Raw genomic sequence first — 16,676 nt, 5'->3', positions numbered from 1 at the left:
AATGGATCACAATTTAGTGTCTAAACTCATTTCACATAGTGTTGTAAAGGTTCAGTTTGTTGTTACTCCCACGTTTAAATTAGGTGCTGTGGTTAGTGCTGCCACCACACAGCTAGAAGGGTCTTAGTTTGAATCCACCAGCTGGCTGTGGCCTTTCTGCATGGAGCTTACTTTTTCTTTCTGTGATTGTGTGGGCTTCCTCTGGGCGCTCCGGTTCCCTGAAATAGTTCCAAAACATGCATGCTACAGTAGACAAATTCATATGTTGAGATATACAGTGTAGAAAAAACAATGTACTGAATCAATATTTGACACAAAAAAGTAATTTATTGTTTTGTCAGTTAAGAAGTATGATTCTTTTTTTAATTACATTATTCTGTTGTCATCTTGATAATATTTGTTCTTTTTTGTCTTTCTTTGTGTATTTGGTATTGAAGTAATCCAAAAGTAACAGGAAGTAATCAAGGTGCATTGCTTTTATATTGTAATACTTTTAGCTTACTAAATGCAATTTGCAAAAGCTTATTAGTAGTTGTATTGGACTACAGTTGTGAAGAACTTTCCCAACACCATCTTTAGCCAGCAGTTATTTTACCAACAGTGTAAATATACACAATGTACTTCCTGTACTATACATTACTCCTCTTGTGAATTCCAACAGTGCAGATTGCAGTGTTTCCAGTAGCAACACCTATAATTTAGGACAGTAGCATTAAGGGTTCTGGCTCTGTGTCAACATAACAGGCCATTTTTAGACAATACAAAGTTGTAGTTTATATTGTTATTATTGACACACAGACTTGTTTATAATTTAATTTTTGCAAATACTGTTGGGAATTAAGAATTGCACAGTAAATAGTAATAATTTAATGAGCACAAAAAGCGGGCTCACACAAAGAACAGTGAGATATATCCTTTTCTAGTTTACTACAAATCTTTTTTGTGGTTAGGATTTTCAAACACCCACAAGAACCAATCAACATTGTCCTATCTTACTGACATCACATTGGTTAAGAGACCAGTGATCCCCGTCATAAACTAAGATTATAAACTGCCACAGTCTGCCTTGACCACAACCGGGAAGCCTCTTTTTCATCAGGACCTGGGAGGAGAAATGTCCCTAGTCACAGCAGGGCTTGTGTTCATGCGGCTTCTGTTGGCATTTGGAGCAGTGGAAGATGAAGCTCCTGTCTGCCAGATACTGGGAAGCTCAGAGTTTCCTCTACTATCAAAAGAGGGGGAGGTCATGATCGGAGGGGCCTTTTCCATTCACAGCAAAATCAGTCAACCTCCACTTTCATTTACAGAGAAGCCAACACGTCTCACATGTTCCAGGTAATTCTGAGCACCATTTAAAAAAATCTTCTGATGACAATTGTCAACATACATTTTATATTTCGCTCTTTTTGTCTCAGTGTCAACCTCAGAGAGTTTCGATTTGCTCAAACAATGATCTTTGCAATTGAAGAAATAAACAGGAGTGACTTTCTTCTTCCCAACATTTCCATTGGATACCGTATTTATGACAACTGTGCCTCAACATTATCCTCGATGCGTGTGGTGATGGCCCTAATGAATGGTGATGGCTGGACTGTAGGAAAGAGCTGCTCTGGTCAGTCAGCTGTACATGCTATCATTGGAGAGTCAGAATCCTCTTCAACCATTGTTCTTTCACGCATGACTGGACCTTTCAACATGCCAGTGGTAAGGAGTGGCTATTTGTATCAAGGTGCTTCTTGTGTTATTATGATTCTCTCCTTACTTTATCCATTTTTGTGTTTTCTCAGATAAGTCATTCAGCTACTTGTGAGTGTCTGAGTAGCAGAAAGGAGTTTCCTTCTTTCTTTCGAACCATTGCCAGTGATCTATACCAGAGCCGTGCTCTGGCTCAGCTGGTTAAACACTTTGGCTGGACCTGGGTTGGGGCAGTCAACAGTGACAGTGACTATGGCAACAACGGCATGGCCATCTTCCTGGCTGCTGCCCAAGAGGAAGGAGTGTGTGTGGAATATAGAGAGAAATTTCACAGGGCAGAGCCAGAGAAACTGTTGAAAGTGGTAGAAGTGATCCAGAAGAGCACTGCCCGGGTCATTGTTGCTTTCATGGCTCATGTAGAGATGAATAACCTTCTTGAGCAGTTGACCCTGCAGAATATAACAGGTCGACAGTTCATCGGTGTGGAGGCCTGGATCACTGCTGACAGCCTTGTGACTCCTGCCAGTTTCAATGTGCTGGGAGGCTCACTGGGCTTTGCTGTGCAAAAGGCCAATATCAGTGGCCTGGAGGAGTTTTTAATCAAAGATTTCTGGGAGACAGACTTTAAGTGCAATGAGACAAACAACATGGCAGATGCAGCCAATTGTAAGGAAAACCATGATCTCACTGAGTTAAAAGATTACGATGATGACGTAGCAGAGCTGAGATACTCTAGTAACATTTACAAAGCCATATATGCTGTGGCCAATTCTCTCCACCGCATCCTTAAATGCTCACACAGTCAGGGCTGTGACAAAACTGTAAAGGCTTTGCCCTTGCAGGTAAAATGATCTATTGGTTTAAGTATTGAAAGTTTAGTTTTGAAAATTGATATGTTGACACACATTATTATCCTGCTTGTTTTTAGGTAGTGGAGTCTCTAAAGCAGGTGAATTTTACCATTAAAAATGGGGAGCAGGTCTGGTTTGACAACACTGGTGCCACTGTAGCCCAGTATGAAGTGGTGAATTGGCAGCGTGGAATAAATGGCTCGATCCAGTTTAAACCTGTTGGATACTATGATGCCTCATTACCCCCTGGACGGAAGTTTGTCCTCAAGAATGAAGACATAATGTGGCCTGGAGAAATAAGAGAGGCAAATATTTCATGCTAGGATTTTCCATAGCAATGTATTGAATGATTGTTTAAATATTTTTCCTTATTTGTTGGTTCCAAGTTGCCTGTGTCGGTGTGCAGTGAGAGCTGCCGTCCAGGAACTCGCAAAGTCCTTCAAAAAGGAAAACCTGTCTGCTGCTACGATTGTATACCATGTGCAGAGGGAGAGATCAGCAACACCACAGGTACTACAGACATGAAATATGAGAATTTTCACACACTGTTTGTTTGTCAGAGTCTGTGTATGGTATTAAAATCTGCTGTGGTACAGTCTCAAATTTATGTTGTAGGAAATATCTAAATGACAATAATAGTAACAATATTTCTATTACAGATTCTAATGGATGCAAAAAGTGTCCTGAAGAATACTGGTCAAATCAAAACAGAGATGCATGTATACTGAAAAAAGTGGAGTATCTCTCCTTCACTGAGGTTATGGGGGTAGTACTTGTGTTTTTTACTTTGTTTGGTGTGGTCCTCACCTTAAGTGTGGCCACTATATTTCTGATCAATAAGGACACTCCTTTAGTCAGGGCCAACAACTCTGAGCTTAGCTTCCTGCTGCTCTTCTCCTTGACTCTGTGCTTCCTGTGCTCTCTGACCTTTATCGGCCGACCCTCTGAGTGGTCCTGCATGCTGCGACACACAGCATTTGGCATCACCTTTGTCCTCTGTGTCTCCTGTGTTCTGGGGAAAACTATGGTGGTGTTAATGGCCTTCAGGGCTTCACTTCCAGGCAGTAATGTGATGAAATGGTTTGGACCAACACAGCAGAGACTCAGTGTTCTGGTTTTCACTCTCATACAGGTTTTGATTTGTATAATTTGGTTGAAAATCAAGCCTCCTTTTCCTTTTAAAAATATGAATCATTATGAAGACATGATTATTCTTGAGTGTGCCCTCGGGTCACCTATAGGGTTCTGGGCTGTGTTAGTGTATATTGGACTCCTAGCCATTCTATGTTTCATTCTTGCTTTTCTGGCTCGAAAACTCCCTGATAATTTTAATGAAGCTAAGTTTATCACCTTCAGCATGTTGATCTTCTGTGCAGTGTGGATCACTTTTATTCCAGCATATGTCAGCTCTCCTGGGAAGTTCAGTGTGGCTGTGGAGATATTTGCTATTTTAGCCTCTAGCTATGGGATACTTTTATGTATATTTGCACCAAAATGCTTTATACTTGTACTCAAACCTGAACTGAACACAAAGAAACATCTCATTGGTAAAACATGACCAATGTTATTTAGCTCTTCTTTGTTTTCTTTTAAATACACAATATCGAAAAATCTAATTTTTTTCCATGTTTTTTTCCAATTTAATATTGTTCACAAGCTGTTCAAAATAAATGTAAACATAAATTCAAAATGTTGAAAAATGTGATTATGTCTATTTGAAGTACATTTTGTTGATTATCAAACTGAGGATTCACGGTATTTATGTTTATTTAGTGTAAATAAAAAATTATAAAAAACTATCCCAAACTGTCTCTTCATTTTGGGTTTGGGCACAGTGGAGAACTCAGTGTCACTGCAACACTTTTTCCACCATTTTATTGATGGTATGGAAATGATACTGCGCTATTCTACCTATTGGTACTCAAAGCACTTTACACTGCTTTTCATTCACCCATTCACACTCACTATCACACACACTCCTATACTGATGGGGAAGCTGCTATGCAGATTCAAACATTGGGGACCCTGGCCACAAAACGGAGTGGGTTCAGGAAATTCCAGGAACAACATCTGAGATCGCTGTCCAAAGAGGTTCAGTCCTAGGAACAGCTAAGATACTGGTGGTCTTAATAATGAAATGAAGGTCTTGAAACACCATGGTAACTCTGAGCAATCTGTGGCTACACAACCCCATAAGGAACAAGCATGTGCACTGTGTGCAGAGGTGGTAGACAAACTCAATATTCAAATAAAACTGTAAGTATTGGCCTAAATACACCAAATTTTAAATACAGATTATGGTAATTGTGAGAAAAAAAACATTTACATTAAATAATAAAAATAAGAGCCAAACACTTCCTGGTAGTGAGGGTGGAGCTAATGTGAGGACGGGTGGTTAACTCATATGATATATCAGCTTTTATTAGTTAATTTATTACTTCCCAAAAAAACCTCTGAAGGTCTTCTTTGGCATCTGACTCTCAGATGTCGGCAGCAGATTCTTTTAGTTGTATGTACACTGTGAAAGTCAGATCTACAGAAGCCCCACTTCACTACTTCATCCTCAGTTGTAAAGAGTGCAGTGCACTCACATGTCCACAGGACTTCATGATTCATCAGACAAGGCCACCTTCTAAACTTGCTCTGTTGTCCTCTTCTGATGCTTATGTGTCAAAATGCAGGAATTTGAAATAAAATAACTCATTTACTTGATCAGAACACATGGGCCAAGCTGCTATAGTCACAATACCAAAATGATAATGCCCATTTATTTGACTATAACAATACATATATTTTTTAGATCCTCAGGTTGGAAATTAGCAGTATATTTAAATCTTATAAATTGCCCCCTAATTACATCTGCTAACAATTTTATTCACAACGTACAATAGTAATAGCACAATGGTCTTAAATACTCAGGTTTCCATCTCAAAAGAAGAACAGCAGTAGCTAAAGTCTGACATCATCCCAACGTGATTGGCACAGATATAAAGCACTGCTTGGTAAATCAGAAACATATCTTGGTCAGGGACAGAAGACCACTTCACTGAGTATAAGGTTGTGTGTGCATATGTGTGTCTCTTTGGAACGGATTAGTGACTGTGTTTATGTAATGTTACTGTTTGTTCTTTTTATGGGAGCCATTGGAGCAGAGGAAGACCCAGCACTCTGTAAGATGCTGGGGAGCCCAGAGTTTCCGCTGTTATCTAAGGAAGGGGACATCATTATTGGAGGAGTATTCTCCATTCATAGTCAAATCTCAAAGCCTCCACTCTCTTTTACAGATACTCCAGAGCCTATCAAGTGCTCCAGGTACTGTTTGTTGTCACCTTTCTTCAGTTTCTAAATAGAATAAGAGCGATATAAAATCTGAACCTGTTCCTGAAAACTGATTTTCCTCATTTCAGGATAAATTTCAGAGAACTTCGTTTTGCCCAAACAATGATTTTTGCCATCGAGGAAATCAACAACAGCAGCTCTCTACTGCCTAATATCTCAGTAGGTTATAGAATATTTGACAGCTGTGGTTCAACACTGCCTTCAACACGTGCAGTGATGGCTCTAATGAACGGACAAGAAAGAACTTTGGGAAAAACCTGCTATAATCAGTCACCCGTTCATGCCATCATAGGAGCCTCTGAGTCCTCCTCAACCATTGTGATGCTGCAAATTTCAGGGATTTTCCAAATACCAGTGGTAAATATTTATTATAATTTATGCTGCTTTTTGAGTAATTTTAGAGTTTCTATGTTTTTCTAAAAGGCTTGATCAGAGCTACAGTAATATACCTTTTACCATAAAATTGTCTTGATGGTGCTACAATAACAAGTTTTTGGCATATCTGAAAAATATATCAAACAACTTAAAGGAAAAATCTTTCTGAGTTTTGAGCAGGACTTTGCAGGAAATAAAGAGTGTGTTGAAGGTGTGTAAGAGAAAAATATTCAAGCCCAGGCAGTGTGAGATACATGCAACAAAGCGTACAGATGGCAAATTTATTATTCTGCAGTCTGCCCAGTGTAGGGTATTGGTTCGAGAATTTGAGCAGCTACCACTTTTGAAAAGAAGCTGTTCCCGACTCTGTCTGTGTGTACAGATTCTGTCAGTAGGTAGAGGGATAAATAGAGGTTGTCCAGGATTGTTGGATGCAAATGAGGTAGTTCTGTCTCTCTAATTCTTCGAGCTACCTTACTTTTTTTTGCAGCTCAGTGGTTTCAGGGTGATACACTATACAGTAAGTTACAGATTGTGAGAGGTAGTGCTTGCTGTGCTTTTCTCACTATAGGTGATGTGGATCCTCAGGAACTTGATGCTCTTCCCTGTTTCCACCTAATTTCCATTTAATAAGATGATGAGATGGGTAGTCATTTTCTTTCTCCTGAAATCCACAATAATGTGGGCTTAGTGATGCTGAGAACAATAACTTGATTATTGGATTCTAGTGAAGTTATGGTTAAGCTTTGCGCAAATATAGAAATATAGGCAATTAGTGCCTTTTCATCATTACCGTCTTTTAATTTTTTTATTAGATCAGCCACTTTGCTACCTGTGCCTGCCTGAGTAACAGAAGGGAATACCCCTCCTTCTTCAGAACCATCCCCAGTGACTACTACCAGAGCAGAGCCCTGGCAAAACTGGTCAAGCACTTTGGCTGGACTTGGGTTGGGGCAGTTAGAAGTGACAATGACTATGGTAACAATGGCATGGCAACATTTATCACTGCTGCAAGTCAGGAGGGGGTCTGTATTGAGTATTCAGAGTCCATCTCAAGGACTGACCCTAGTCAGCACATTGCCAGGGTGGTAAAAGTGATTCAAAGAGGCAGTGCAACAGTTTTAATTGCCTTCCTTGCTCAGAGCGAGATGAACATTTTGCTCGAGGAAGCACTGAACCAGAACTTGACAGGCGTGCAGTGGGTTGGTGTTGAATCCTGGATAACAGCAGGTTATTTTGCCACTACGAAGTACTCCAGCGTCCTAACAGGGTCCCTGGGTTTTACTATAAGAAAGGCAAAGATCACAGGCCTGCAGGAGTTTCTTTTACAGGTTAACCCAGGTCAGGACCGTCAGAATAACCTGCTGAAAGAGTTCTGGGAGGCAACATTTGGCTGCACGTTTCAATCCAGTCTGGATGGTCAGACCAAGTGCACTGGCTCTGAGAGACTACAGGATATTAACAATCCTTTCACAGATGTGTCACAACTGAGAATATCTAACAATGTGTATAAGGCTGTGTACGCTGTGGCTCATGCGATGCATAATATGTTAAAATGTGGACAAAGTGGTGAAGCAGTGAAGCAGCAATGTATCTGGAACTATCCAGAGCCACAACACGTAAGATGTTGCCTTCATGAGTTACTGTTTGTAAATATTTAATAATAAATAATTTTATAATAATTATATAATAATATATTACACAATATATTTTTTATATATACTAGGTTATGAAAAATCTCCAAGCTGTGAATTTCACTCTTCAGTCAGGAGAAGGAGTCTATTTTGATAGAAATGGAGACCCTGTAGCAATTTATGAGCTGGTGAATTGGCAGAGAAACCAAGCAGGAGATATTGTGTTTGAGGCTGTGGGGAGCTACAATGCTTCACAACCAAATGGAAAACAGTTTACCATGAATGGAAGGAACATAACATGGGCTGCTGAATCCCTGAAGGTATCAAGTGTCTAATAAAAACTCATTATAAAGTTTGAGTCAGTTGATTATTGACGAGCAAAATTTCACTAGATAAATGTGCAAAATCAAGGTCTAATGCTTAACTTCCCATCGCACAGATGTACTCCAGTGTTTGGAATGCATGAGAAACGAATTACAGTGTGTGTTGCGTTTGCATTGTGTTACAGAGGCCACGATCTGTGTGCAGTGAGAGTTGCCCACCAGGCTTCCGGCAGGCTGTGATTAGAGGTAAACCCAGCTGTTGTTTCTCCTGCATCGCGTGTGCAGCTGGAGAGATTAGCAACTCCAACAGTGAGTACAATCCATAATCATCTTTCATTATGTTAGATTTGTATGAAACGTATGCTATACCAACAGCCAGGACTTAGGCGCTTGAGTTGTAACTAGCTATATCAAACATTTTAGTGTTTGATGTTTTACCTTCAGATTCTGCAGAGTGCTCACGTTGTCCACTCGAGTACTGGTCAAATGAAGATCAAAGCCAGTGTGTACCAAAGGTGATTGAGTTCCTATCTTATGGAGAAACCATGGGGGCCCTTCTTGCTACTTTCTCATTATTTGGAGCAGGTTCAACATTGGTGGTGTTTTGCGTCTTTTTTCAGTTTCGTCACACACCTCTCGTCAAAGCCAGTAACTCTGAGCTGAGCTTCCTGCTGCTCTTTTCCTTGACTCTGTGTTTCCTTTGCTCCCTGACCTTCATAGGCCGACCCACTGAGTGCTCCTGCATGCTGCGCCATACGGCTTTTGGCATCACCTTTGCATTGTGCATGTCTTGTATCTTGGCTAAAACTATAGCAGTGGTGATCGCCTTTAAAGCTAAAAGGCCTTCAAACACATTTCCTCAATGTTCTGCTCCACTTCAAAGAACAAGTGTTCTCGGCTGTACTTTACTGCAGGTCTTGGTTTGTGTTCTGTGGTTAACTCTTGCTCCGCCATTCCCCTACAAAAACACAGCACATGCCAATGAAAGGATTATTCTTGAGTGTAATTTAGGCTCACCTATAGGGTTTTGGGCTGTGCTGGGGTACATAGGAATTCTGGCTGTTCTATGTTTCATACTTGCTTTTTTAGCACGAAAACTACCTGATAACTTTAATGAGGCCAAATTTATCACCTTCAGCATGTTGATATTCTGTGCAGTCTGGATCACTTTTATTCCAGCTTATGTCAGCTCTCCTGGGAAATTTACTGTGGCTGTGGAGATATTTGCTATTTTGGCCTCTAGTTATGGTTTGCTTTTCTGTATATATACACCCAAATGTTATATTTTACTATTGAAACCAGACAGAAATACTAAAAAGCATATAATGGGGAGAAAGTCATCTTAAAAAAAATATACAGACTTCTTACTTAATCATATATGCTGCAGTTTTTATAAAAATGGAAATACTCTGCCTACTAATTGATACCTTTAAATAAAAGACTTACTCTATATGTATTTTCCTTGAGCAATTTTGCAAAGAATATGGTCTAAAATAATCATTTAGTACATTAACCTTCCTAAACCTCATTTCTAAATTGAACCATCTTAGCAGTATTGCATTGCATGCATTAAAATGCTGGCTATAAAAGTTTAGCCATCTTGAAAGCAACAGCTTTAACTTCCTTGCAATTAATCTCCTGTTTTAAGGAGAAAGTTGTCTCCTTAATATGAGCTGAAAAATGTGTTGAGGGTCATTAAAGTTTAATTTATTGTCCAAATTTTAAGCAAGATACAAAACAAACAACACCAGCTCATGTTTTCTCAAAGACACTCAAAGACAAGCTTTCTAAAAAAATAATTATTGTAAGAAATTGAAATTCATCCCTCAGTTACACCACAGGCACTGTCATTGGTGGAGAGAAACACAATATTCACACTCTGCATCCAACCCCTGTGGCTTCCCATTCACTATAAAATGTTCAAAGTTGAGGGGTTTGATTCTTGGGCCTTGCGTGGAAAACAGTGAAGTGAGCGATGCTGCTGATAGCAGATGTGCTCCTTCTTTCCCTTCTGACTGTCAGAGGAGGAAAGCTTGTGTGTCAGACATATGAGACAAAAGAACTGCCTCAGTTTTCTAAGGAGGGAGACATCAACATTGGAGGCATTTTTTCCTTCCATCAGAGCCCAGTGAGCCCAGTTAATCCAACTCTTCAAGTCAACCAAGGAACAATCCGGTGTGAAGGGTAAGAATAGAGAGTAAAAAAGTATACAACTGCACATTTTATCCATATTTTATGTATAAATCCTTTTTTGTCTATACTGTGAGCAAGTTTCTTTTTTTTTAACTTGGCACAAATTGGTTGTTTGCTCCATCTCATCTTTTTCAGACTGGACCCAGGAGAACTTCAGTATGCATACACTATGATGTTTGCCATAAATGAAATCAACAACAGCTCTGAACTACTGCAAGGAGTGACACTGGGCTACAGGATATTTGACTCCTGCCCCAGTATCCCTCTGTCCATTAGGGCATCTTTAAACCTGATAAATAGGTACGAGAGTGGTGAAGGCAGCTGTAACAAACTCTCTACTGTGCATGCTGTCATAGGAGAAACCACATCCACCTCCACAATAGCCATTGCACGCACCATGGGACCCTTCCATATACCTGTGGTGAGTGTTTGGGGCCTGTGCACAGGAACTTGTATTGTTGAATCAGAAGTAGTTTACTGTGTAATGCTTTATTGCTGCTATATTTTTTTTAGGTAAAGACAGCCAGGCTTTAATAGATGCAGGAGTAAACGCATGTACTACTTTTATCTTTTACTACAGTATATTTGTGTTTCAGATCAGTCATTCAGCTACTTGTGCATGTCTTAGCAACAGAAGAGACTACCCTTCCTTCTTCAGAACCATACCTAGTGATATTTACCAAAGCAAAGCTTTGGCAAAGTTGGTAAAACACTTTGGTTGGACCTGGGTTGGAGCTATTAGAACTAATAGTGACTATGGGAATGATGGCATGGCCACCTTTCTGGAAGCAGCTGAAAAGGAAGGTGTGTGCGTTGAGTTCTCTGTGGCTATTTATAGGACTGACTCCAGGAAGTGGTTCTTAGAGGTGGTGGAAATTATCAAGAAATCCACCTCTAAGGTAATAGTGGCATTTGCTGATGGAACAGACCTTGACATCCTTTTCAAAGAGCTTCACGCACAGAATGTGACGGGCCTGCAGTGGGTTGGGAGTGAGGGCTGGATCACATATCGTTATATTGCCTCTCAAATAAACTATGCCGTTGTCCAGGGGGCAGTGGGCTTTGCAGCACTCAATGCTCACATCCCTGGACTGCAGGAGTTCATGGCTAACAGCAAGCCCTCTACCACACCAGGCGACCAGGGACTGATGGAGTTGTGGGAGACTGTGTTCAATTGCACACTGACACCCCGAGCAGAGATTCCAGCTCAGGATTCAGTCAAACCCTGCACTGGACAGGAATCCCTTTGCGACAAAAACACACGTTTTACAGATGTTTCAGATGCCAGTCTGCTAAATAATGTTTACAAGGCTACATACGCTGTAGGTCACGCACTGGACATGTTATTTAGTTGCAAAGATGGAGAAGGACCTTTTGAGAACAACACTTGTGCTGATAGGAAAAATGTGAATCCTTGGCAGGTAAACACAGCAGAAACTGTTCCAGCAACAAAACTACAGGATGTGTTAATGCAGTCGATGCAGTCCGATAACAACATCACTGTTTCCCCACAGGTACTGCATTATCTAACCCAGGTCAACTTCACCACCAAGACTGGTGAAAATGTGCACTTTGATAGGTTTGGTGACCCTGTGGCACGTTATGCACTGGTAAACTGGCAAAGGAATGAGACAGGTTATATAGTCTTTAAGACTATTGGCTATTATGATGCATCCCAGCCTGAGGGTCAACAGTTTAAGATGAAAGCTGAAGTAAAAGCCATCTGGGCAAATGAGAATCTTCAGGTAAGTCCATGTTAACAGCCTGCCCTGATTCGCTTTTTTAAACTTTAGTTTGGACGTACCATTAAAATTTTTTACTGTAAATAAAAAAAAAAAATGTAGATCGCAAAGTAAATATTCCCTATATTTGTGACAATAGGTTATTTATGGAAACAATAGTTGACACCTGTCACTGTGATGCAGGTTCCAACATCCATTTGCAGTGAGAGCTGTTTGCCAGGGACTCGCCAAGCTTTTGTAAAGGGGAAGCCAACCTGCTGTTTTGACTGCATTACCTGTGCTGATGGGGAGTTCAGCAACAGTACAAGTGAGACAGCAGGATTCCTAGCCTTTACACTAGCACTCATTGTATTTGTGTTGGGAAAAATCACTGTCGACACTTTGCTGGCCTATCTAAAGTCGTGCTTGCTGTACAGCCTAAACATGTCTATGCTTTCAGATGCAGTGAAATGTGACAAATGCCCTCCTGAATACAAGTCCAACAAGGAGAGGAGTAACTGTGACTTGAAAGCAATTGAGTTTCTTACAGTGTGGGAATTGATGGGTATACTGTTGGTCACCTTTTCTGTCATTGGTGCCTTCTTGGCTATTACTGTAGCCCTGATATTTTTCCATTACAGGCAGACTCCCATTGTCAGGGCCAACAACTCTGAGCTGAGCTTCCTGCTGCTCTTCTCCTTGACTCTGTGCTTCCTGTGCTCTCTGACCTTTATCGGCCGACCCTCTGAGTGGTCCTGCATGTTGCGACACACAGCATTTGGCATCACCTTTGTCCTCTGTATCTCCTGTGTTCTGGGGAAAACTATGGTGGTGTTAATGGCCTTCAGGGCTTCACTTCCAGGCAGTAATGTGATGAAATGGTTTGGACCAACACAGCAGAGACTCAGTGTTCTGGTTTTCACTCTCATACAGGTTTTTATTTGCATTGTTTGGCTGATAATCAACCGTCCTGTCCCCTTCAAAAATATGGACCATTATAAGGACAAGATTATTCTTGAGTGTGCCCTGGGGTCACCTATTGGTTTCTGGGCCGTGTTAGGGTATATTGGACTCCTAGCTGTCCTATGTTTTATTCTGGCTTTTCTGGCTCGGAAACTCCCTGATAACTTTAATGAGGCCAAATTTATCACCTTCAGCATGTTGATCTTTTGTGCAGTGTGGATCACTTTTATTCCAGCATATGTCAGCTCTCCTGGGAAGTTCAGTGTTGCTGTAGAGATATTTGCTATTTTGGCTTCTAGTTATGGAATGCTATTTTGTATTTTTTTGCCAAAGTGCTACATAATTTTATTAAAACCTGAGATAAACACAAAGAAATATTTAATGGGTAAAGTGACGCCGAGAGTTCTTTGAGTTGTTTGTCTTTTCACAACAATAGATATTTTTTTCCCATATGAATTAGTTTGTACTTGGCTACTTAAAAGGAAATTAGTCATTTCTAGGCTCACTGTAACTGTACTGAAATTAATGAAAATTTGTTAAAGACTTATGAAAAGAGGACTGATATTTTATCTTAAAAGGCTATTGCTCAGATGACCTGAAAATTAAGTCCTTTGGCTTATCCTGTGAGTTCAGGGCCGACACAGCGGATCATTTGCCTGCATATTGATTCGGCACAGTTTTTATGCTGGATCACCCTTCCCAATTTCTACCAGGCTTGGGCGGGTATGGCCCAGGGACACTTCCACATGTGGTCGAGAAGAGCCGACCCTGTGGTCAGTAGGGGGGCATTCTTTGGATAAGTGGATTAAATATTATTTGTATACAAATAAAATCTTATGTATCAGATAAGTTTTCCTGGGCTAGGCTGTAATTGGTTAGACTTTTGCTTTTTTGTAATAAACTATGAAAAATGAACAGATGGGCATTGAAACATCTTTTAGCAAATTCTCTTGACTCTTCAACACAAAAGAGATATGCATATTCATACATGTACACATTAGTATTCATGTTAAGTAGCTAGGCACATTTGCACATATTCTTGGCTCATACATGCCAGAGATATTTACACATAGCATTAGTTAACATCAGGCCAGTTATACAGGAACAGTTACACACACAGTGTAGGATATTCGAAACCAATGAACTGACCCATGCAGAACATGGAGACTTCATGTCCAAAGGCCCCAACCAGCCAGCCAGGTCTTAAACCTTATGACCTCCCAGCGGTGAGGCAGCGGTGAGGCAGCGGCATCAGCCCCTTCACCACTGTGTCCATACCCATCATCATAAAGAACACAGTTTTACTCTTAGCATAAAAAATTGTGCTCTGCAACAAATCAACTACAAAAGTGAGAATCACTGAACCTGGAAGGACCAACAATCATTAAGAGGTAATTTGTTCAATCAAGAAAAAGGTACTGATTAAGTTATCGCTCATAACACTAATTATTGAATCATTATTATGATTATTTTGGTGTTTGCATTGGGGCTCCAATGAAGAAAGCTTGGGAACCACTGACTACCAGATTCTTGTTCAGAGGAAACAGATGTACAGAGTAATTTTTGAGCAAAACTCTGACAAAGTGAAACAACTCTACTATAAATATATGCCAGTATACTATGTTGTTCTCGCATCGGTTCAGCATTCCAGTGTCCTGTGCAACACAGTATTAACTACATGTTACTTATACTGTCATTCCATAGTGTGATGTTTTGTTTTGTCTGTTTAAGAAAATGATGCAGCAACATGTTGCTGCAGTGTTCCAATACAGTGATGAAGCTGACAATAACTGTGCCACAAACCATGGTAACATCACAGTGTGTAGCTACAGAGTTTCATCATCATGCCCTATAACACTGCCCGCATCATGAACTTCTTTAAAAGCCCTACACAAAAAACATTGGAGCAGTCCAATGTTGTACATTGGGCATTATGATACTTCACCTGTCAACATATTTGCCATTCCCCGAACAACTGAAGATTTATTTTTTCACATGGCATTAAAGTTGTGTTATCAGCAACTCCACCAACACATACTCGTTCTGCAGGCGATGGAGGAGGCCTTTGGTGTTTGATGTTGGAGCATGCCAGGGCTAGATACGTCATTCCAGATAGTGCGTCCTCTGCTGTCTGTCCAAAAAAAAAATTGCTTGTGATGTTGATGAGATGCTGTGGCCTGACGCACATGGAGAATTAAGATGTGCTTGTTGTCGCGGAAAAACTGTAAGGCAAAAGTTAGGAGGAAAAGGCAACTCTCAAGTGAATGATAATGGTGATTTTAATCAGCAAAATGGAGAAACATGCAGAGCAGAACAGAACTACACTCTAGAGTGGGCCAAGTCAGATTTGACCCAGATGTGTAGGTTCTTCAGCCTTTTATACATTTAGCTCAACAGCTGGGTTCGCACAAAGAACAAAGGGATGAGTAAATGCAAATCAACCTTCATACAATGTGGTCAGGAGTCTAATTAGTGAGTTTGTCACTTTGTCCTTTTGTCTTCCATGTCTTTTAAGTCCTTGAGACTGATCATCTGTGCTGGTTCAAATTTTCAGATGTAGGAGGTTTTATGGTTGATATCTAGCTAACAAACTTCTTTGTGAGGCCAGAGACAGGATGTCTTGCTTGGGAGCAAAAGGTGAGAAAGAACTGCTTTGAGCAAGTTTGATACTGGGTCTGCCATCAAGTGTGAAAACAGTGAAACAGTGTTACCTAGACTTTGAAATTTCTCTCAAGCTTGTCAAAATAACATTATGAAAATAATGTATATGAAGATTTTGTTCTTTCTCCTGCTTCCTATAAAACAGCGGGATTGTGTCACACATTTCTCCCACAGTGGGCAGACATCTCACTTTAGCTTCTCTAGTGGGAGTGAGTCTGCTGGGACATTTGCTGGGACAGTTAATCTCCTATTTGGCCAGCAGAGGATGCTCACTGCCAGCAAATGTTCCACCAGCCGTTGACTCAATTAGCGCTACTGGCAGCCTCCAGGGGAGACCAGCTTTCCCTGCGGGGCTGTCATGGCCACTTTGTTCTGCCACCCTCGCCTCCCTTTTCAAGTCAAGAGTGACCATTGGTTTGCATTGTATTTTGGCTTGCCCCTTCTCAGGGAGTCACCCTGAGTTGCAGAGGCAAAGTTTGGTTTTGACATCAAGTTTGTGAAGATGGATGTGCAGTTTTGCATTAGTCTTATTATTAGCTTATTAGCATTGGTCTCTTGCATTGGCATAATCTTAAGAAATGTGTGTTGGTACTTAGGGCACAATTACTGAAACCACTTATTTGACTAACTATTATCCTGGTTTCCTATACTATAAGCAGATTTTCTGCTTTACACTCCATTCATTATCTGTAACCGCTTATTCTGTTCGGACCTTGGCACTTAGGCCTATCCCAGCTGTCATTGGGCAAGATGTGGGATACACCCTGTACAGATCTCCAGTCTATCTCAGGGCCCACACAGAGATATAAACAAACTAATACTGCAGAACAGTACTGTGTAAAATACTGAACTACTGTAATCATTTACCAAGTATAGTTACCTTAGCTATAGCTACCGTACAGTAACGTTTCGTTCCATACG

The 16,676-nt window shown here is 40.6% G+C and overlaps 2 protein-coding genes and 1 pseudogene across 2 annotated transcripts; all 3 read left to right on the top strand.

Annotated features, from left to right (window-relative positions):
- The first annotated feature begins 1,144 nt into the window (after positions 1–1,144).
- LOC137129221 (extracellular calcium-sensing receptor-like) lies at positions 1,145–4,104 on the top strand. Its single transcript, XM_067508157.1, has 6 exons — positions 1,145–1,335; positions 1,416–1,704; positions 1,788–2,537; positions 2,624–2,851; positions 2,933–3,056; positions 3,206–4,104. Exons 1-6 carry the CDS (start codon positions 1,145–1,147, stop codon positions 4,102–4,104), a joined length of 2,481 nt encoding a protein of 826 aa, XP_067364258.1.
- A 1,512-nt stretch (positions 4,105–5,616) lies between these two features.
- On the top strand, positions 5,617–9,563 carry LOC137129220 (extracellular calcium-sensing receptor-like). Its single transcript, XM_067508156.1, has 6 exons — positions 5,617–5,858; positions 5,954–6,242; positions 7,076–7,879; positions 7,987–8,214; positions 8,403–8,526; positions 8,662–9,563. The coding sequence occupies exons 1-6, from the start codon at positions 5,617–5,619 to the stop codon at positions 9,561–9,563; spliced, it is 2,589 nt and encodes an 862-aa protein (XP_067364257.1).
- Positions 9,564–10,192: 629 nt separating this feature from the next.
- Positions 10,193–13,505, top strand: LOC137129219 (extracellular calcium-sensing receptor-like; annotated as a pseudogene).
- The last annotated feature ends 3,171 nt before the right edge of the window (positions 13,506–16,676 follow it).

The sequence above is a fragment of the Channa argus genome, chromosome 6, assembly GCF_033026475.1.
Source record: "Channa argus isolate prfri chromosome 6, Channa argus male v1.0, whole genome shotgun sequence".
Taxonomy (NCBI): Eukaryota; Metazoa; Chordata; class Actinopteri; order Anabantiformes; family Channidae; genus Channa; species Channa argus.
Note: the sequence above shows the minus strand (reverse complement) of the source record. Positions and strands in the feature narration are given on the sequence as shown.

Bases quoted from the DNA above. Each gene is read 5' to 3' on its own strand.
- LOC137129221 (XM_067508157.1), top strand. From the start codon at position 1,145: ATGCGGCTTCTGTTGGCATTTGGAGCAGTGGAAGATGAAGCTCCTGTC. The intron at 1,705-1,787 runs GTAAGGAGTGGC...GTGTTTTCTCAG, and splicing joins GACCTTTCAACATGCCAGTG to ATAAGTCATTCAGCTACTTG. The intron at 2,538-2,623 runs GTAAAATGATCT...GCTTGTTTTTAG, and splicing joins TAAAGGCTTTGCCCTTGCAG to GTAGTGGAGTCTCTAAAGCA.
- LOC137129220 (XM_067508156.1), top strand. From the start codon at position 5,617: ATGTGTGTCTCTTTGGAACGGATTAGTGACTGTGTTTATGTAATGTTA. The intron at 5,859-5,953 runs GTACTGTTTGTT...TCCTCATTTCAG, and splicing joins GAGCCTATCAAGTGCTCCAG to GATAAATTTCAGAGAACTTC. The intron at 8,215-8,402 runs GTATCAAGTGTC...ATTGTGTTACAG, and splicing joins GGGCTGCTGAATCCCTGAAG to AGGCCACGATCTGTGTGCAG.